Raw genomic sequence first — 20022 nt, 5'->3', positions numbered from 1 at the left:
ATATAAAAAGTTAGGGGAAAAAAACTAATACAGTCCAACCCTTCTTCCATCCCAAACTTCTTCGCCTCCTAGGTCTTCTCTAGCTACCTTGACTTTAGTGTTTGGAGTGGCAGCTGATTCTATGCAGATCCTCTTTATTTACTTTTGCCCTGTTCACTGGATGGTCTCTTCCACACTGAAAACATGGCAAAAGATTTGCAGCTTCAGAACTGATTTAACAATTAGCTTATGCTCCCTCTCCACCTAAAAATGCTGGCCAGCTCCACCACACCCAGAAGGGCTGCACTGCCCTTCTGTTGGGAAACACGGAGACCCATCTACAGACACACAGTCCATCATATCTTTCGACAGATACCAGGTGTTGGTAAAACAAAACTACTGCTTATCCCTCGTTTAGGGTTTTATTTTACAGAACAAATAAAAAGCATGATTTCTTAAAAGGCATGGTATTTGATCTGATGCTTTTCAAACTGGATGGTAACAGCCTTCATTGAGCCTGAATTAACAGTCTTTTGAAATGCATAAAGACTACCCTTGACCTATTTAAAACAAAGATAAACAACAAAAACAACCTCTCCACAACAAATTCATTCTGCTTTCCTATTTTTACTAAAAAGACAGACAGCCATACAGCCTAAAATCACAACCAAGTATAAATTTTAACTATTTTCATGAGGGCCGTTGAAATGAAAGCATTTGCTTGCTGAGCTTCATTGACTGAAAAACATCTTGACTGGGTACATTTAAAAATGCTGCTTATCTGAACTGTTTCAAGAGATTAGTTTGCATATTTAATATGTTAATGTTTCACAAGTAAGAAGCTTTCCAAGTGACTTATTACAGGACATATAACTCAGAGAGCCCTGTGTCATTTAAGCTGGTACCTTAGTCAGTAAATGCCAGCCTACACCATTGCACACCATCTCAGAGCCTGTCCGTGGCACTCAGCCAGTTTTGTAGATCCTCTTCCAAAAATTCAGGTTAGATTCTGTCTTTCAGCAGGCTATTTCTCAGTGGTTTATATTTTCACTGTCACCAGCAAATCAGTAAGACTGCATATCTTTTGAGCTGTGATTAATTTTGCCTTGACACTATTGAAATGCCAAGTATAAACTTTAACTCAGGTTCAGAAATGTTGATCAGTTTTGAAATATCCATAGATGGCATATATATCAAGGCCCATAAATACTCAGAGATGCCTGTCAGGTTCTGCACGGCATTAGCAGTCTTGTTTTTTTCTAGCTGAAGGCCCACCAAGTCAGGTGTTCACCAGCACTGATAATGAAATATATCATCTTGAAACAAAAGGAGGTAGTCTTGTATTAAAGTCTTATACGATATAAAATATGAAGATATAACTCTTCTAGGGTTTACATTTACTTGCATTCTCAAATAATCTTGATTATTTACTCTTTCAGAGCTGCCACTGGCCACATTGGTGAAACATTTCTGTAAATACTGATGTCTAAAATACTCCTGTGTATCGGATATCTGCATAATTAGATTATAACCATAATATGATTGTTGTGGTTTAAACCTCTACCATTATGCTAGGTATAAAATTTATAGGAATCTCCAGACTTCAGGATATAAACTAATCATTAATTATGTGAAAGAGGAAGAAACTTCCCCCAGCGCAATTTCATTGCTGAACAGTCTGCTATATTAGGTCTGCTACTTACACTGGAGCATCTTGTGCTGGAAACACTGAGTAACGATCCTGAACTTCATACCCTCATACTAAGACAAAGAATAATCTGTATTCTTACATTCAGCTTAGTAGGAAAAAAAGCTCACAGAAACTGTTACTTATGCCTTCATCCATAAACCAACGTACTCAGCCAACCTGGAAAAAACAAGCAAGATTTCAGTCTGTAGCCAGAGGTCCCTGCACTGAAACTGTGCTCTGGAAAGACGTTTTCCATCCTCAGAAGAAAGTGTGAGGCTACCTTTTCCAGCTGGATCCGAGCCAGGGCTGATTTCAACAGCACCGTGCCGATTTGCCCTGGCTGCGTAGCCAGCTCGCTGTTTGGAAGTGGCACCCGGAGCACACAGCACTCGCAGCAGCCACTGCCCTCCGGAGACACAGGGGATGTTTGGAGACACTGCTAGCAAGGCACCCTTGCTTTCTTGGCACAACTAAGCCTCCTCCTTCCCAGTAAACTCAAGCCACTGCCTGACATGTAAACTACAGTCAGACTATCCACCAAAAAGATGTTATATACGTGTATGCATAGGGCTGGCCAGTCCCATCCCATGGGAAACCTCCAAGGAAGAAGGGCTCCTTGAGGAAAATCCTCAGCGCGTCTTCTCCAACCAGGAGCTACAGAGCACAAAGGTCCCTCCTGCGAAGGAGGTGGGGAGCTGCCCATAACCTCCAGCTTTCCTGAGGTGTCTAAGGAAAGCCTGAGGTGTTTAAGGAGGCTCAAGACTGTGTGCATTTGGAAATATTTTGTCTACAAATTGACTATGGAGACCTTAGGGTAGAGGAAAGCAAGATGCTCTATTAGTTAAACTGAAAGGAATTGAACCAATACCTTCTAAAGGGCATAAGGAAAAGTTTCATCAATCAGAAGTCTCATGCTGAAAATGATTTATGGTCTCCCAAGCCTGGCTGCTCTTGGCTTGCAGTGAGGCACAGGTCTGTCAGTCTCTGAGCTACCCCTGAATGCAGAGCTCACTTTTAAGAACTTTTAAGCTTCACTTTCAATTAATTTTTAATAAGGTACTTCTTAAAATTTTACTGAGAAACCATAACACATTATTTTTGGATGTCCTGATTATCCCAGCAGGCTGAAAAAGGGCCAGCATTTCAGAAGGGCTGGCACTCTGCAAATAAAGGCCTTTTAGAGTGCACCTCAAAACCACTTATACTTACACAAAACCACTTATACTTGCACAAATCTGCCTAGCGTCCACCTTAGACACAGACTTGAGAAAATGCTGCTCTGCGCTGGGGAGCAGGTAGCAGTGATGTGAACAAGAGATGCCAGGTCCATGCTGGGGTGCTCGTGTTCCCTCATCCCACCTACCAGGGACTGAGTATCAGATCCCAAAAGGAAAACAACCACGTTTGCTCTCTGCATTCCTGCGCTCAAACACACACACACTTTCCTGACAAACCAGCTTCCTCATCCATTTTTGAAAAGAAAACTCACACAGACTTGCTAAGCAGCCCGGGTTGCAGAAGGCTTGTCTCACAACCTCGGGTTGTCAATCCAGCAGCAGTCCACTAGCTCTGCTTTTAAAATAAAGCTGTGATTAGCCTGAAGGAAATAAAATTTGCTCTTACAGCAAACTCTTTAACTGCATTTTTGACAGTCTTCAATGATACCACCAGAAAACGAAGGGAAGCAGCTCCTTTTTATTATCATCACACGTGAAAAACACTTGCAAGCTGACCTGGCTTCCCATATATTAGTTTTCTACACAGATTTGCAACGGTGTCTTCCTCCACCTGCTCTGCCAAATTATTATGGTACAAGCGCTTTGCAAAAAAAGCACAATTGCTTGAAATTACACTAGAGTCAAATGTTGATAAAAAGGTGTCACAGAGGGAATGAAAACTAACTGCTGTGAAATTTAATGAAACCCACTGTGTGCCAAGGCCACAGGCAGCCAAATTGAATTTAAAAAGGTGCCAAGCAGAGAAGCTTGTAATCAGACTAGCCACTATGTTAGATAAGATAAGCAGAATGACTTTTCTCTATCACGAGATCAAAACAGACTGCAATTCTTATGCATGAGATGAAAAGTTACAGTATTTATCCTCCCAGCTTCCTGTGTTCTTAGCACTGGATCTCCGGCTTAGTGGCCTGAAATGGAATTTGCCATCTCCAAGCATAAGGCTTGTCCCAGCCCTCGCAGGTCACCGAGCTCTTTCCTGACGCAGTTTTTATTGCAAATCGTTATGGAAAAGAGGAACAAGCTAAACAGAGTTGTGAATGGCTCAGCATAAACTATCTTCAGCCATGGGGTCCCCCTCCACAGCCTGGGGAATGAATTGAATCAGTGGAGAATAGGAAATAGAAGATCATGCTAACGTAGGAGAAGAAGGAAGCAACAGACTCTGTTCAACAGATAGCTCAGTGCTCACAAGAACGGTTTCCAAAGCATCACTCCACTGTAGCCTGTTAAGAAATCATTTTACTCCTTAATTATTATAACAGTGTTCTTTTGAAACAGTGTTTAAAAAAAAGCCTGATCTCGCGAACTGTGCTTGCATTCATTTATGGGAGTAATCCCTCAAACTCTGGTTGAGGACAAGGGACAAAAACACTGTGCAGCCCATCTTTGTTGGAAATAGCTTCAGCTACATTCATTCAGTGGCTTGGGGAGTTATCAGTAGTTTGGGGGACAGATGGGAAGGGCACATCGGTATTTGCCTTGGCCCCAGGCCATACAGAGAGGCTCAGGGTCTGCATCTTTGCCTCACTGATGGGTTTCATCATCACAACCTGCTCGAACTTGCAGCCTGGCCCGAATGGCCAGATTCTGCTCTCGCTGGTCTGCCGGTGACCCTGGAATACTTTCCAGAAAGCAAGTTTCTAGTTCGAGAGGAGATTTCCAGTACTGAACAAAGGTCTCCAAAGCCAGCCATTGGGTTTCTTGTAAAAGGACGTGTCATAAAAATGTCCTGACTTTTATAACAACCTCTTGATTTTGCAGAATGCGCCTGTAATGGTTTAGGGGTTTGTCTTGGCTGTAAAGAGTTTTATCCCAGTATTTAGTGCCAAACTCACCAGGTTTTTACTGCTGTGCCAGAAAAAGGACTTGAAAACTAACAGAATTCCTTGAATCTAAAATGCGCTACAGCACAGAAGTCTTAAGTTTGGTATTTTCCTGCATGTAACCCATACAACATCTGGAAAACCCTCTGCGAGTCAGCAGTAGCAGAGGATACATAAGGCTGCAGGTACGGCAAGTGGAGCTTTGCAAGGGGGTGAAGCTCTTCTCCCCTCGCAGCCTCCTCCTGTCCCCCTCCGCCTGCTTCCTTCCCCACGCAGCACCCTGCTCTCCTTGGCTGGCTTTGCCTACTGTAACCCTGGCCTCTGACTGCTCCCACCTCTGCTCGTGCCCTTCTGAGGATGCAGAACGGCATTCTGCAAGGTAAAAGAGCTTTCAGAGGGATGCAGGTTATCTGCAGAGGAAACTCGACCCATAAAAGTAATACATTTGTCATTTGTTACTAAGCCAACATTTAGAGGTCTCCTTTTACTTACTCCTCTACAAAGCGCACAAGAAATTAGTCAGCATCAGTTCTTATCGTATTACAAATGTAGTAAACTCAAAGCACCCTCAATTTCCCAGTCTGACTTTGTTTCAGTTAGGACTTCTTTGGAGCAGCAACTGTCTCTGTCTTCCCCCAGCAGGATGGATTTCTAGAAACTCCTACATTATAACAACAACAAGCATAACAGAAGCAACACTGTACAACTGAGAATGTTTGTACAAATTTGCCAGGCAGCTGTACTAATCTCCAAATGACATTTAAAGCTCATAGTCATGCAGCAGCACCTGGGCTGCGTCACAGCAAAGTTTGAAATGAAGTACAAAGAAATTTCCTCTCACACATACACTCACAAAGGTCCCTCAACATCACGCTACCCCAGTTTCTATAGATACCCAAAACTAAGCACTTTTTAGTATGTCCTGGTAACCCTTCCCAGTAACTGGCATTCAGCTGTATTGCGCCTGACCTGAATTGCTTGTGATGCTCTGAATATCAAGTTCATTCTGATTTTAAAAAAAAATTTTAAAATGTGTTCATAAGTAGGCTTTCAGTTAGCTGCAGACTCAGACAAAAGCCTGAACTTGTGAAGAAGCCAGGCAGCACACTCCTCAGAAGCCGTAAGGCTATTTCTTACCCTCCACTATGTTAGTGGGTTTCATATCCTTTCACAGGGCGCTGTATTTCAGAAGCAGCTTTTGTTATTCCAGATTGATCATTCATGGCTTTATCTCAGATCATTTCTCCTCAATGCAAGGGACAAACTCCATATCCCTTTGCATTTATTAGAAAAACGTTCTTCTCAAATCAACAATGCCACTTTATATTACAAAGGCATCTTTACTGGGAGACAATGCAAGACAACTGAACTGTCAGATTGCAAAGGAAAAGGTCAAATCTTTACATTACTACAGAAATTACACACTGTTTATCAGAACTCTGCATGTTGTGCTTCATTCTCTCTGGAGCCTTTTGGACCATGTTACAAGATAAAAATAACAATGATTTCTAATAGGTAATCGTTTAGGCTTTCTTTCATTAACATTTTTTTTATGTTCCCACAAACTACTGCCAAGCTTACTTAAAAGTCTGTTAGCCCAGTAAAGAATTGTACCTGCAAATCAATTCAAAATGGTCAGTCCGTGTGAAAGACTGGGGTTTATCAGGCTTATGCAGGAAAACGTGGACTCAGCTCATGGTACAGCAACCCTCTCAAGAAAGAGTTTAGTTCTAAGGCATTAGTCCTGCTGCAATTAATATTCCATACCTGGGGAATTAGGTAGGATATGGCATCCCGTGAAGGTCTCTGCACTGCTACACAGCAGCAACCTCCTCCAAATCCCACTAGCCACAATGAGTAGCAGCAGCACTGAGCTCCAGATTCTGCCCTCCCCTGGGTCCCATGGAGGAATATTGCTATTGATTTCAGCAGGTCAGGCTCTAAGGAAAAGCCAGTTTGGAGGGAAAAAAAATCTGCCTCTGTTCTCAGATGTACCTGTGACATCAGGGGACTGACAGTGGAACAAACAATGTAAATGAGATCTAATTAAGCCTAGTGAATCAGCCTTATCACCAGCATTGTCAGGGTGCATTGACCATGCCCAATTTTTCATGCCTGAGAAGATACAGGACAGCTACTAGAAGGGATCTGTCAAATGCAATGTTGCCCCTCTGACCTGTGATGTCTTGCAGTGGCAGAGTCATCCCAAGCCCAAGGAGAGGATGTCCTTCTTGGTCCTCGGTGACTTAAGGCATCTCCACATGGTCTGAATGCCACTTCGGATCTTGCACTTGGGCAACATAAAAAGCTTAACATCGCTGAAGTTAACAAAGGTATTCCACAGAGCCAAAGGAAGTCCTTGAGCAGGGAGCCAGCCAACATGATGGCCATCGCAAGGCATGCGGCTGTGGGTAGAGTTTTGGTTGTACAAACACATCCCGTGTTTCCTAATTACACCATGCACCTTCCTAACTGCTCACTGCATGGAAACAATACCTTGGTTGCCCTCAAGTTCTATGCCTGACTTCGTTGAAATGATGAAGGAGATTGAAAACTGTTTTATTGTACTTTATAAAGCCAAAGTTAAAGAGTTTAGAAGGTAAAAAAGTGTATTGGAGAAGTAAAAGGATATCAGCAAGGAAAGGAAAATGCAGGTTGAATATCATGAAAAAATTCCAAGCAGAATGCCTAGTACGCTGAGTTTCCTGAGAGAGAAGTGAGAAAAAAAAAAACCACGACATAGACATTTAACACCAGACTGGACAAAATCCTGGAAAAATACGCCATTGGGAACAATCCTGTCCTGTCTGTAGGGCATATGACGTCATCTGCACTGGAAAACATTGAAACATTTGAAGCCTAAATGAAGTTCCCAGCGATATTCAAATATGTCATGGAGCTCAGGCAGCCAAACAAGCCAGATCTTTCAATGCAGAAACAAAATTGCTAACTACAACCCAGATTCTGCTCTAATAAACACAAACGCAAAGAACCTGAAGTGAAGTAACTCTGAATTTACTTTGACTCTACACCAGCAAAATAGATTATTTGCTCCCCTGCCTCACATTTTCTGAAGTTTCATTAGGTTATGCAAGCAAAGCCTTTTGAAATGAAAAGCATCACAGAAATGCTGAGCATCATTGTTCCTTTCTAATAAAAGAGAGGGAAAAAAAGCAAGAAGCCTGAACTTCATTCTACAGATAAATAAAACAGCACTCCGGGACTTCTTTAGATCAAAAATTCTGTTCTTAATGCAAAATTCTGCTTAAACCCAACACAGCTGCAGCAATATTCAAAACATCACTTTTATATTCAACATCAATAGGAAAACAAAGAGAAGTAAAGAGATTCTTCCCAATACTTCAGCAGCATCTTTTATTTTTTCTAGTACATCAGCATTTCCATTTTAAATGTGCTCCCAAGGCACCTAAAATCTAACTTGCAGAATTTGCTCCAGGCTGAAACTCTGAATGGGGTTTTTCCCCCCCTGTATTTAGCTAAAATTTATATTAGGAGTAAATATACTTGAAAAAAACAAAACTGAATGTGTGTTTCAAAGCACAACTCCGTATAAATAAGCTAGTTCACTCTGGTAGCTCTTCAAGAAGAAATTCAGCCTCAGAACCGCACCCAATTTAGGCTGATGTCGCAATCAAATAATCCTACCTCTAGGATAGAAATATTGATGTCATTTGTACTAAGTGTCACTGACTTCAAAGGACACACAAAAATTTGCAGCCCGTTAGGGCCCTGCTGCTTTGTTAGTAAGATTTTGAAACACCAGAAGAGTCAAGATATCTCAAGTGGTTGGGGACAGAAAGAAAAAACCAAAGACAGCGAAGTATGAGGGCTCCTCTCTGCATCATTTGCCTTCTTCAAGTTGCATCTCCACTATTCCAACAGCATTACAACTCCCTGCTTGCTCTGTGCTGCTTGTGACCTTGCTGGCAGGGATGGCCTCCTCAGAGCTACTGATTCTGCACTTTATGAATGTTTATTACTGATTCTTCCTCGCTAACCTGCTTCGTTAAAATGGTTGGTGTTAGCTTGAATAGCAAATCTTCGCTATCTCAGGTCTCCTTCAGCGGGACTCCTTAGGGTACAATCACAGAAAAAGCTGTGCTGTTAGATCTGTCGGGGCAGCAGCCTTTAGCGGGGCTGCAGTGGGGACTCGTGCAAGCAAGGTGAAGGCAGCCATGGGAAACGGGATCCTCTCTTAAGAGCATACAGAATCTAAGTCTGCACATTTTTCTTACCTATTTCAGATAAGTACCTACTAACTTTGATTCCCCTCCAGTCAGATTTGGTGGCCTGTGCATAGAGAGAAGATTGAAACAATACAGGCTACATCTGATGAAGAGAGTAGGAATCTAAGTAATGTCATTTATAAACCAAGAGCAACAGAGGACATACATTGCATCAGTTCGGCTTCAGTCCTGAATTTGTCTTATATTTTAACTCCTGTCTGAATACAGTAGAGAGAGAGATGGCTAATCTTCAGTAAAACATACGCTACAAAATCTGTTAAAGACAACATCACTGTCTAAATTCCCTTGTTCTGAACATCTTCCCAAACAATAACACTTCCCTGCCTTACTCATCTGGACTCTAAACTTAAATCCCAAGAATTTGACTCTGTGCTGTACCACAGTACGTGAAGGCACCTTGTAGTGGTGGCGAGCAGATACTGAACATCGGCACTAGCAGTCACAGGATGCAGTTTAGCAAGTCAAAGTCAAGCCGAAAAGGGATGAAGGTGCAAAACTATACACTGCACTTAATCTTTTGGTGGATGCCTATAGAAAACTGGAGAGATAAGTGGTGTGAAACATAGCAGCTATGAAGCTACTTCTATACAGCTTGTTCTGGTAAAGAAACCACAACATAGCACAGCTTAAATTGATTAAAGGCAAGCTAACTGTTGGATCTTAAAAAAAATATAAATATAATGATCCTCAGGAAAATGTAATTTTGCAATTATATATTCTTGGTGCTACATTTTTAAAATTTGCATTAATGATCTGGAAGAAAAGCAGTCAGGGTAAGTCACCACTGGAACAACTTAATGAAGATCCTGCTTTTCTCAAAGTTAATTAAATTCAGACCAGAAGTTTTTTTCTCAGATATATACTCTTGTTCAAACCAAAATTATATGAAGGCTGTCCTATGACCCATGCTATAGCAGACCTCAGACTAAATTGTCACAGTGTTCTCTGCTGACCTTATCACTGCTGAATCTATGAGCCTATGACACGACATGTAATCAGTCACTAGCAACATTTAACAGTGCCATGTTCCTTGTTTGCTCTTCCTCTGTTACCTCCTGGTGATCTGCCTCTTCCTTTCATGTGCCCTGCTTGCAGTGCCTTTATATGTGCATGTATACACTGGATTAATACCTAGCCTGCAGCTTGTCTTTGTCTAGGATGAGGACTGCCCTGTCACATGTCTACATGAGCACAGCGAAGGCACTGAAGCTTTGCATCTGACAAGAGGAAAGAGAGGAAGATGGGGCAAAACAGCCCTGAGCAGCTAACTTGGGGGTGAAAAAGAGTGGTTGGTTGGACAGAAGCAGATACCCCTCCCTAGCCTCTCCCCAAAAGTTACACTTTTGAAAAATAGTTTAGGCTAAAGAGAATGAAAGAACTAAAAGGCTATTTTTGCATGTTTTTATGCCTGGGGTTTTTTCAGGTACAAATTTCAGGAGGAGTTTGGAAGAATGTGTATAGATGGGGGAAATGGACGAGAGAGGCTTGGGAGAACTGCAGAAGCACCTGAGGCAAACATTTCCTTCCTGCAAGTCTCTTGACCATCTCAGATCTTCCCGGTCCCCAGCAAGGCTCTTCTCAGTTACATTTTCTCCTTATAGGCAGAAAATGATCCTGACCTTAAGTCTGCCAGGCAGAAAGCACAGAGTCTCACTTCAGCTGTCAGACAATATAACAGTTACTGGTCACTGCCTGCAGTTTTTTTCCTCCAGCTCCACACAAACGTTTCCCAGGAGTTTATAGTCCCTGTAGTTAACTGGAACTGCCCTCACCAAAGCCCCTAATGACTTTTTCTTAGCCAGTCTCAGAACTGAGACTGCCTTTGTTCTCCTTGACCCACACGTTGTCTTTGACTGCCAGCCACATTTCTTGAAACATGACTTAGGTTCAGTGACTACATCTGTCCCAAGAGACTCCTCTTACTTCTTTAGCTGTTTCCCCAAGAGTTTCCCTTGAGGGACAGCTTCTCTACATGGTCCCACAGTGCTATGACTTAGTGCTCTTCCCTTCTCTGCCCCCTACATTTTAGACCTCGATGGCCTCACATGCAAAGTCAGATTCAGCCATTAATATGCTAACAACTTGCATATCTCCTTTGGATCAGTCTCTTTAAAAAGTCCAGCTCAAAATCTCAACGGCTTTCTATAAGATTTCCTCACAGACAACACAGAGCCATCACCGCACACTCAGTGTCCCCCTCATCTTGATGGAGCACTCTTCATTCTTCTGCCCTCCGCACCCAGCAAACGCTTGTCCTGAGCAGCCTACGGGCGATGGAAACTATAATGGCCACTATTGGCATGGGACACATGGCAAAGGATTTTGCAGCAATTTTGTGTGGTGTTGAGAGCTTTTTCCAGAAGGCCACATCTTTTTTTCTGAGACGAAATCAGAAGTTGTTAGGATCTGTGTCCCCTTTTTCTCAAATAATCAAATGCTCCTTTCATCACTCTTCCCTCCAATTCAAGAGCTCTTCAGATTTTCTAACCAGCAATTCAAGGACCATAGTTTCAGGAGTTTCAGCACTCCCATGAGACACAAGGGAAACAAGATGGAGAAATGAGGAGAGGAAGAGAAGGCGCTGCTGAAAACTTTGCTCATTTACTGAAGGGAGAAGCAAAACTTGTACTTTACTTGAGTACAATGAGTGATTAGTACTAAAGATAACAGTACAAACCACATGGCTACCCTGTAATCATGGAGAGGGATGACTTCTCACATGCCACTCCGAATCAGGGCCAAAGTGTCAGGTTCCGAGAGGTGTCTAAGTCAGCAGGTTGTTTCATGCTCTGTTCCCTTCGACTCATACCCCTCTGAGCTTGGCTTAGCTGTCCTACACAGCCAAAGGGAGTTCTGAGCTACTGCAGATTTCATCTATAATTCCTGCGCGCTGACCATTTTAATGAAAAGCTTCACCTTGCCAGCATAACGCTCTTTAAATTGACCATCCTTGCAATACTTGTGTCTTTTGATCCACTGCCTCTCATAAAACTGGCTAACCTTTAAGTTCATTATGTTCTTAAAATTATTGCTATGTTCTTAAAATCATTGCTCTGCATTCAGAGAGTGAAACTATACACCAAATTAGTATGTCATATCTGAGCTACCTACCTGCAAATTTCTAGTCTCCCTATTTAAGTGGAATTGACTTGCCACAGCACAATGAAAAGAAGGTCAATAATTACAGACTCCAATTTGCCATAGATTTGTTAAAATTCACTTCCTGCTGTCTTGCCCTCAATAGTTATGGTCAAAGTTACATTCTTGCAATCTGTTCTAGCTACATTATACATGCCTTGGTCTTCCAAAGATTCCAAGAAAACTGGCTGGAAACGTTGCACTTACTGTTATCAGTGAAGACTGTATCCATCTACATAACTGTGCCCTCAAGAGGTTACAGACAGCATAACTTTCACCTCAGTTGTCAGTTCTTCGAACCAATCCAACAGAAATGTTCATGAAGCACGTTCTGGGACGCCGCAGCAGCAGCACCTTGCCAGCCGTGGACTGCAGACCACTGACAGCCGCTGCAGAAACGGCTGGCCTTGGGGTGTTGTCTACTTCTTGTCACCCACTACCAAATTGCCTTAGAAAAAGCTAAAAGTAGCACTGGTTTTCATGTAAGCAATAGCTGTAACGGCTACAGAGCTGCCACGTGATCATGCATGGGAAAGGAAGCGGTTCCCATGATTGCAAATGGGAGGAAAACTCTATGATGCAATCTTCGTACTAGGAACAGAAACTCAGAGTGTATCATTCCAGAGCCATCTTAAAATACATGTATGCTCTGTAGCCAGGATTATCTGAATTAGAAAATATAGACTAAGTACGTAAGATCAACCCATATCTAAAGACCCTTCTGACTCTGCGTGGATCTGCAGGTTCTTGCAGGTCCTGCCATCCAATTTTTATGAGAAGAGCCCATTTATGGTATAAGCACTCGTGAATAATTCACTCCCCCGAGTTGCAACATACAACTTGGGGAAATCCCAGCTGTAAAACCTTGGCACCATTTAGCTAGTGCGAGCTGCACTACTTTTATACAGGTGTTATTCCACTAACCTACTTGAAGTTACTCCTCCTTCGCACTGCTAGAAGAAGAAGATCAGGCTGTTTGCTTACCACCTCTGGTAAGCAAACCTCTCTGCCACCTCTTCACAGCAGTAAAAACGCTTCCAGTGTTGGAGTAAGTTAGTTTTAGCAACCTTAGTGCTTTGGCTCACCACAGCTTCAGGGGCTTGTACATCTCACCCACTCTCGGGCCTCCCATAATACTCTGTTGTCAATTGGCTTAGTTCCTCATCAAGTCCATATTTTTAAACCACGGTGAGAAAATTACTTGGATCCTAGACTAATGGAACACCACTAAAGCCATAAACTAGCTACACTGAGCATGTCTTTATGCTGGTTTCCAGCTTCCAGAGAAATATGGTTTGTTCCAACACTCATCCTCTGCCACTGGAGCTGGAGCCACAGCAGGGTGTTGGTGCAGGTGACTCAGATGAAAAGAAAGAGAAAGTGAAACCGCCTAGCCATCTCCTTGCCCTAACACAGAGGATGAATTAATAGCATCACTCAGTGGGCTGCTTATTTCCCCAGGCTTTTTCTTCACATAAAGATAGGAGGACGTTCTTTTCCCCAATCAAAAAAAAATATTTGTGAGGGTTTTATTTGGTTAGATCTCCAAGTGGAGGCCAATTAAAATTACAATCACCGTACTGCCACTAAGCCATATTCAAAGCACACATCGTGGTATATAACTAAACCTGCAGCTGTAGTACAGGGAACAAAGAGCTGGCATTCCCGGTTAGTAAATAAAGTGAGCAGCTCGTGGCTGTCTTGACATAAAACAACCTAATAATTATAGCGCCTAAGTTAGACATCTGAGTAAATGTAGTCATGTCATTTAAACAATGAAGCTATACTGATTTATAGCAGCTAAGGATCTGACTAAGGATGTAAGGATCTGATCTTTACCCTAATACGTCCCTTCAGTTCATCCAAATTATTGGCTTTCACCATCCGGCCTCTCCCTCGTGTCCCCACAGTTACTTTTTAAGCAGGTTAAGAAACGACGGGCTCATTCTTACACACTTCCAGCAGTGCTGAGTGAAATGAGAGACAACCATAAAAGCCAGTAGAGGGGAAAATTAGACATGCTGTGTAACTAATTTCTGAACTGTAAGCAAAGTTGTTGGCAATTTTCATTCCATATCACAAGTCCACGTTTCTTTGAATTGTCACCTACTGAGGACAAGCACTACCTGCTCACACCTTTCCGGGCGGGATGGGATGCTGCCTGCTCAGCTGGGACAAGCTCCGGGGGTGGCCATGGTGTGGTCTGGAGGGACCTCTCACCTTCTTGCACAGGAGCCACCGTCCCGCCTCGGAGCAGGGTGCGCACCTTCAGCCCACACCGGCGTCCCGGGGGTGCGGGGCTCCTCCCGCGTGCCCCAGCCGGCCACCCACCGCTGGAGCTGCCGCGTTCGCTGGGGTGGCTGTAAGCAGACACAGGCACGGCCGGCCCTGCTCCGCAGGCAGGCAGGGGAGCACCGCCACGAAAAAGGGGCCAAACACAAATTAAAACCAGACGAGCCGAGCCAGCAGTTGGAAAAAGGGGGGTGGTTAAAGCACAAGCCTGTGATGGCTCTAAGTGAAAATAGCCAGACCGAGTGGGCTTGCAGAGTGTCACCAAGCCGAAAATCCCCTCCACCCCCTGGCTGCCCGGCTGGAATCATATAATGGAGCAGGCTTCAAGAAGCCACAGCTCCCAGCAGAGTTAACTCTCCAGCAGCTGCTGCACTTTCAAATTGTCAGACAGATTAAACACAGGAATGCCTGTGGGTCGCAAAGCTGAGGGAAGGGTGAAGCAACGGGGTCGGTTTGCTCTAAAGTGCAGAAACTACTCAAAAAGTTGCAGGCAGGGCTCCCCACAGCCGGGAGGGAGCTATGGCAGCATCGCATGGCTGGAGGCTTGGCACAGGGCCCTCTCCTTGCCTCAGTTGTCCGCCCTGAGCTGGACGGTACCGGGGTTTTTGTCTTGTGCTTCCTTAGGGCTGCAGACTCGGGATGTATCCAGACTGCCCTTGCAGGGCGAGTTTCTGTTTGGAGAGGTGGGGGTCCCGCTGCAGCCTGCTCCTCCACGGCACGAGCCGGGGTGCCTGGCTGGGACCAGACACTGCAGGGCACCCGAAATGCTGGCGCCTGCGCGGCTCCGGCACCAAAAGCTCGGGGAAACACGTCCCCTTACAGGGGCAAGCGTGCGCAGGCGGCGGAGCACTTGCACCAGGCGACAGTGAGTGCCACTGAGCCGCATGTCACCAGTGACAAGAGAGTGATGATTTACTGGGAAAACTGCCCTATAAAAAACACGCTCGAGGATCCTGTTTACTGTCTCATACCCTTCAAATACTCCGCAGTTACAAATACTCCATACAATTACAAGCTAAAAAAAGGAGGGGAGGTAATTCTCCCACACACTGTCTAGCCCATAGACTCAACAAACCAGCGGCACCCTCAGCAGGCAGCATGGGTCAGGCAGCCCGGCGGGGCTCCTTCTGGGAGATGGTGGGCCAGCTCCACCAGGGATAAACAATCCCCACTTCAAACCTGGGCCACGGATTTGTTGCCAGATCCACACAGCCGCAGAAAGCAGAGGTGGAGGGAGCTGTGCAGGTGATGGGGGTAGGAAGGAGAAAGAAGAGAGGTTGTTCCCACATAACACAGCCTCTCCTCTGCAAAACCGTGATGCTCCATGGGGCTCTGCAGCCCCCACACTTCTCCAGGTACCTCCATGCCGGCTGAGCTCCACTGGAAACTACAGCCCACAAAAACTCTCCGAAGACACTGGCCCACAGAAGTCAACTTGCCATGCAACCCTCCAAGGTTGCACAAGGACCGGGCAGGGACTAAGCGCAAGAGAGTGACCACAGGCGGCTGCATCTTTGGGCCACATTCAGGCGTCCAGACAACCAGCTCAACCATCGAGGGAGCGAAGCGGTCTCCCTTGCTAGCAGAAAGTTTGACCCGCCCTCTCCTCGTCCCAAAGCACCAGGCGAGTCTCCACACGTGTAAACCTACAGCCTGGATGTCCCTGTCCCCTCCCCGCATGAGCACTTACCCCCCAGGAACTGGATGCCTCCTGCCACCCTGCCCACGGTCCTGGAGATGAGCTCGGACACGCAGCAGCCCATGAGCGCCGTCAGGGCCACCAAGAGGAGCAGCCCGCAGCCCAGGCCCGTCACCACCGTGCAGATCCTCCACTCGGCGCTCGGGATGGCCTGGAAGGAGGCGTAGCGGCCACACTGCTCCACCATCACGGTCGTCTGGAGGCTCTCGTCCCGCACCGGGTAGGAACACCTCCGGAAAGTGCCGAAGGAAACCGACTTCTCCAGCTGAGACCCCAAGAGCCAGTAGGGCATGAAGAAGCCCACGCAGGAGGCAGCGGCGCAGAGGAAGGAGAGGAAGGCCCAGACAACACCGGCACAGGTGAGGCTGGAGGCCATCTTTGTATCTGCTCCAAGACCCCTCACGATGGGGAGATAGAAAAGCAGCTGTGTATTTTAGAGGAGGTTTATGGATAATCCGGAGTCTCTCAGCCTTGACAAATCCTCGCGCTGGGGGAAGCTCGGATCCTAACAGCCGGGGAGATATTTCCTCCCATCATGAAGACAAAGGTCCCTAATTAAATAACAACACACAAAAAAAGGAGAAAAAGACAAGTTCAGTAATACTGACATTAGAAAAAAATGTTTATCTGCCAGAGTGTTTTTCCTTCCTACAGGACTTTTCATTAAGACATCTCACTTTTCTGTCCCATCCTTGCAAGCAGCCGCTAGAATCGCTGTCAGCGATACCAGCTGCCGGGGACAGTGGGACGGCGGTGGGAGGCAGCCCGGCCAGCACCGGCTGCCGTGCGCATCCAGGAACGCTCTGCAGCCACCTTCAGGGGCTCCCCGTGTACTTGCCCACTCACTTTTCTCCACCACCCGTCTTGATCTTTCCCGTACTGATAGAGAAAAAAAGGCGAGGTCTCGTTTATCCTTAGCTAGTCAGGCCTTCCTCCTGCGACGCCTGGGGAACGTACTTCACATTATACATGGCCCCGCAGCTTCAGTGCAAAACTGCTCTCGCGGTGCCTAAGGCTTTTCAAGATCAGACCCTTGTGGCAGAGGTAAGCCTCATTAGCACACCGCCCAAAGTGTTATGAGGTGACATTTTTTCCAGCACTCCCTTAAGTTGTTGGCATCCCTGTGCAAAAGGAGCCTTTTATCACGTGATGTCCAGAAGCGCCAGGAACCCCAACTCCAGGCGGGCTGCTGGTAGGTGAAGACATTGCCACGTTGTTTGGATTCACCCCCACGCAACCTCAAGCAGCACGCGATTAAAACACAGGGGTCCCTCTTAATATTCCTGCTTCCACTCAGCCCAGCTCCTTCTCTTCTTGGCCTCTTCCCAGCTCAAATCCAGGAGCCTTAACCCCTCTGCACCCTTCTCGGACAACTCCCAGCCTCTAAAGCTCAGTACCAGCGTGACCAAGTGCGTTTGACTGTCATAGAAACCTACATGCTGCTTCCCAGGGGTTGGGGGTGTATTTCTTGTAAAATCCACGCTGGATCATTACTCCAACTGCATTTGTAAATTTATGATCATTTCTCACAGTTGCTGCCAAATTAATTCCGATAGCTATTTACGGGGGCTTTTCTTTCTAAGCATGATTAGATGCCAATCAGTGAATTCAATTCATGTATAGGCAATAAAATTAGTACTACTTCAGCACAAGGAGGGAATGTAGAGAAGGAGTCCGTAAGTGAAATTAAGCATGTGCACCACACGAAAGTTTTGTTTACTTTTAAAACACTAAGAAAAAGAAGTCTCTTCTATAATGTTAAAAAAGGCCTATGCTGCTGCTCAAGAAGTACACACCTATCTACTCGTAGCCTATCCACAGAAACGCTTTTCAACCTGCAAAACACCAAACCCCTGGGGATAAAAACTTGGGAGAGGGGCATAGGGTGTCTCCATCCCTCCAGAAGCATCTTCTGGAGAAGAATCTGCCTGTGTCTTGGCGTGTCACCAAACGTCTAAGGCAAAGTGGGTCACAGCACTGGGGGAAGATCATTCCCTGAATCGGGGGAGGAGGTACGGCTGGAAATAGGGGACAACATGGAGGCTTCCAGGGGTAGGACCCTACGAACCCGCCGGCTCCGCCGGGGCAGCAGCTTTGCCTCCCCGGAGGCTGCCAGCCCGCAGCCCGGGCGCTCTCCGGGGAGGCGGACTCGCCCCTCCGGCCCCGAAACCCCGCTCCCCCGCCTCCGGGGGTAGGAGGGGGCGGAGGAGAGATCCGGCTCCCCCCGAGGGAAGGCGGCGGCCGGGAAGCAAACCAAAACCAGCGCACTCGCCGGGGTGATGCGAGGGGAAGGCTGCGGGGCGAGAGGGCGCCGCGCCCGCGGGGCCGGGAGGGTGCGAGGGGGACCGGGGAGGGGCGGGCTGGGGTGCAGGGGTCCGGGAGGGGCAGGGGTTGGGAGGACAGGGGGTCCGGGAGCGGCAGCGGCTGGGAGGACAGGGGGTCCGGGAGGGGCAGGCTGGGAGGGGAAGGGGGTCCGGGAGAAAACGGGAGATGCGGGCGGGGAAGGGCTGGAAAGGCAGAGGTGCCGGGAGGGCAGGGGATCCGGGGAGCCCGGAGGACGGGGAGGCGGGAGGACAGGGGGGCCGGGAAGGGAGAGCGGTCCGGGGTGGCAGGGAGATCCGGGAAGGACGGGGGCCCGGGAGGGGAAGGATGCGGGAAGGCAAGGAGATGGGAGGGCTGGGGATCCGGGAGGGGAAGGGAGTCTGGAGGGTCCGGTGGAAGGGGCAAGGGATGCGGCCGGGCAGGGCGTCGGGGCGGGGAAGGGGATCCGGGAGGAGAAGAGGGTCCGGGGGTGCAGGGGATGTGGCCGTGCAGGGTGGGTGGGAGTCCGGGAGGGGAAGGAGGTTCTGAGGGCTCAGGGATCCGGAGTCGTGCAGGAGATGCAGCGCACAGGGACTGCGGGAGGGCCGGGGTCCGGGAGAGAAAGGGGGTGCAGGGGGTCCGGAGGGGCAGGGGATGCAGCCGCGCAGGGAGTGCGGGAGGGCCGGGGTCCGGGACGAGCAGGAGGGGCGAGGGGCCCGGGGGTGCCGGGATGGGGCGGGCAAGGTGCCGGGGAGGCGAAGGGCTACTTACTGACACGCCGGGCGCGGGGGCTGCCCGCCGCGGCCGCCGGGAGCACATGGGCGCGGAGTCGGGGCGCGGGGCCGGCGGGTGGCGGCCGCCCCAAGCGACTCTGCCCGCGGTCCCGGCGCGGAGGCGACGCGGGCGCTCCGAGGCGGGCGGGACCGGGACCGGGACCCTCCCCAGCCCGGCCCGTCCTTCCCTCCCTTCCTCCGCACGTTCCTCTCTCCCCCCGTTTGTTTCCTCGGGAGGCAATGCACTCCGCTGCCTCTCCTCCCCCTTCCCCCGCCGCCGCCTCCCCGGGCGGGACCCGCCGCGGACGGCGCAGTTGCGGGGCCGCGGACGGGGCCGGGGGCGAGGGGCCGGGGAGCGGCGGCGGCTGCGGGGGGGGCGCGGGGGGAGCGGGGGAGCGGCCTCCCGGGGCGGGGCAGGGGTCCCGGCTCCGAGGGGGCGGCGCGGGGCGGCGGGTCCCGGCTCCCCGAGCCCTCCCGGGGCTGGGGCGGCGGGTCCCGGCTCCCCGAGCCCTCCCGGCGCCGGGTCGGTCCGGGGGCGGCGGGGAGCGCTGCGGCGCTGCCGGGCTCCGCTCCGCCCGCCGCGGCTCCGCGGCTGCCTGCGGGCTGCGTGGGGCGGTGGAGCCGGGGACGGAGGGGAGGAAAGGGCAGGAGAGGAGAGAAGAGGAGACGAGAGGAGGAAAAAGCCGGCGCGGAAGGAGTGTTAAAGGGAAAGGGGGGAGGCTGCAGCCCTTACATGGGAAAATACGGGCTAATCTCCCGATGGTGTGCGTGTGATAAGAAGTGCGTGTGTGTGTGTGTGTCTGTGTGTGTGCGAGCTGCTG

General features: G+C 48.1%; 1 protein-coding gene across 2 annotated transcripts in view; it reads right to left on the bottom strand.

The window, feature by feature from the left end:
- The window catches only part of LHFPL6 (LHFPL tetraspan subfamily member 6), a 143558-nt gene extending 123986 nt beyond the window's left edge, over positions 1–19572 (bottom strand). The window contains exons 1-2 of one of the 2 annotated variants that reach the window (XM_075490347.1): positions 19200–19572; positions 16119–16678 (exon numbers count right to left, since the gene is read on the bottom strand). In XM_075490347.1, coding sequence (XP_075346462.1) covers positions 16119–16503 — 385 coding nt within the window. In that variant the 5' untranslated portion in view covers positions 16504–16678; positions 19200–19572. Of the gene's footprint in view, positions 1–16118; positions 16679–16804; positions 16975–19199 lie in introns of those variants that run through there. The other variant, XM_075490356.1, reaches the window with a different exon arrangement.
- Between the last annotated feature and the right edge of the window lie 450 nt (positions 19573–20022).

The sequence above is a fragment of the Mycteria americana genome, chromosome 1 (genome assembly GCF_035582795.1).
Source record: "Mycteria americana isolate JAX WOST 10 ecotype Jacksonville Zoo and Gardens chromosome 1, USCA_MyAme_1.0, whole genome shotgun sequence".
Taxonomy (NCBI): Eukaryota; Metazoa; Chordata; class Aves; order Ciconiiformes; family Ciconiidae; genus Mycteria; species Mycteria americana.
This window is presented reverse-complemented; position numbering and strand designations above follow the sequence as displayed.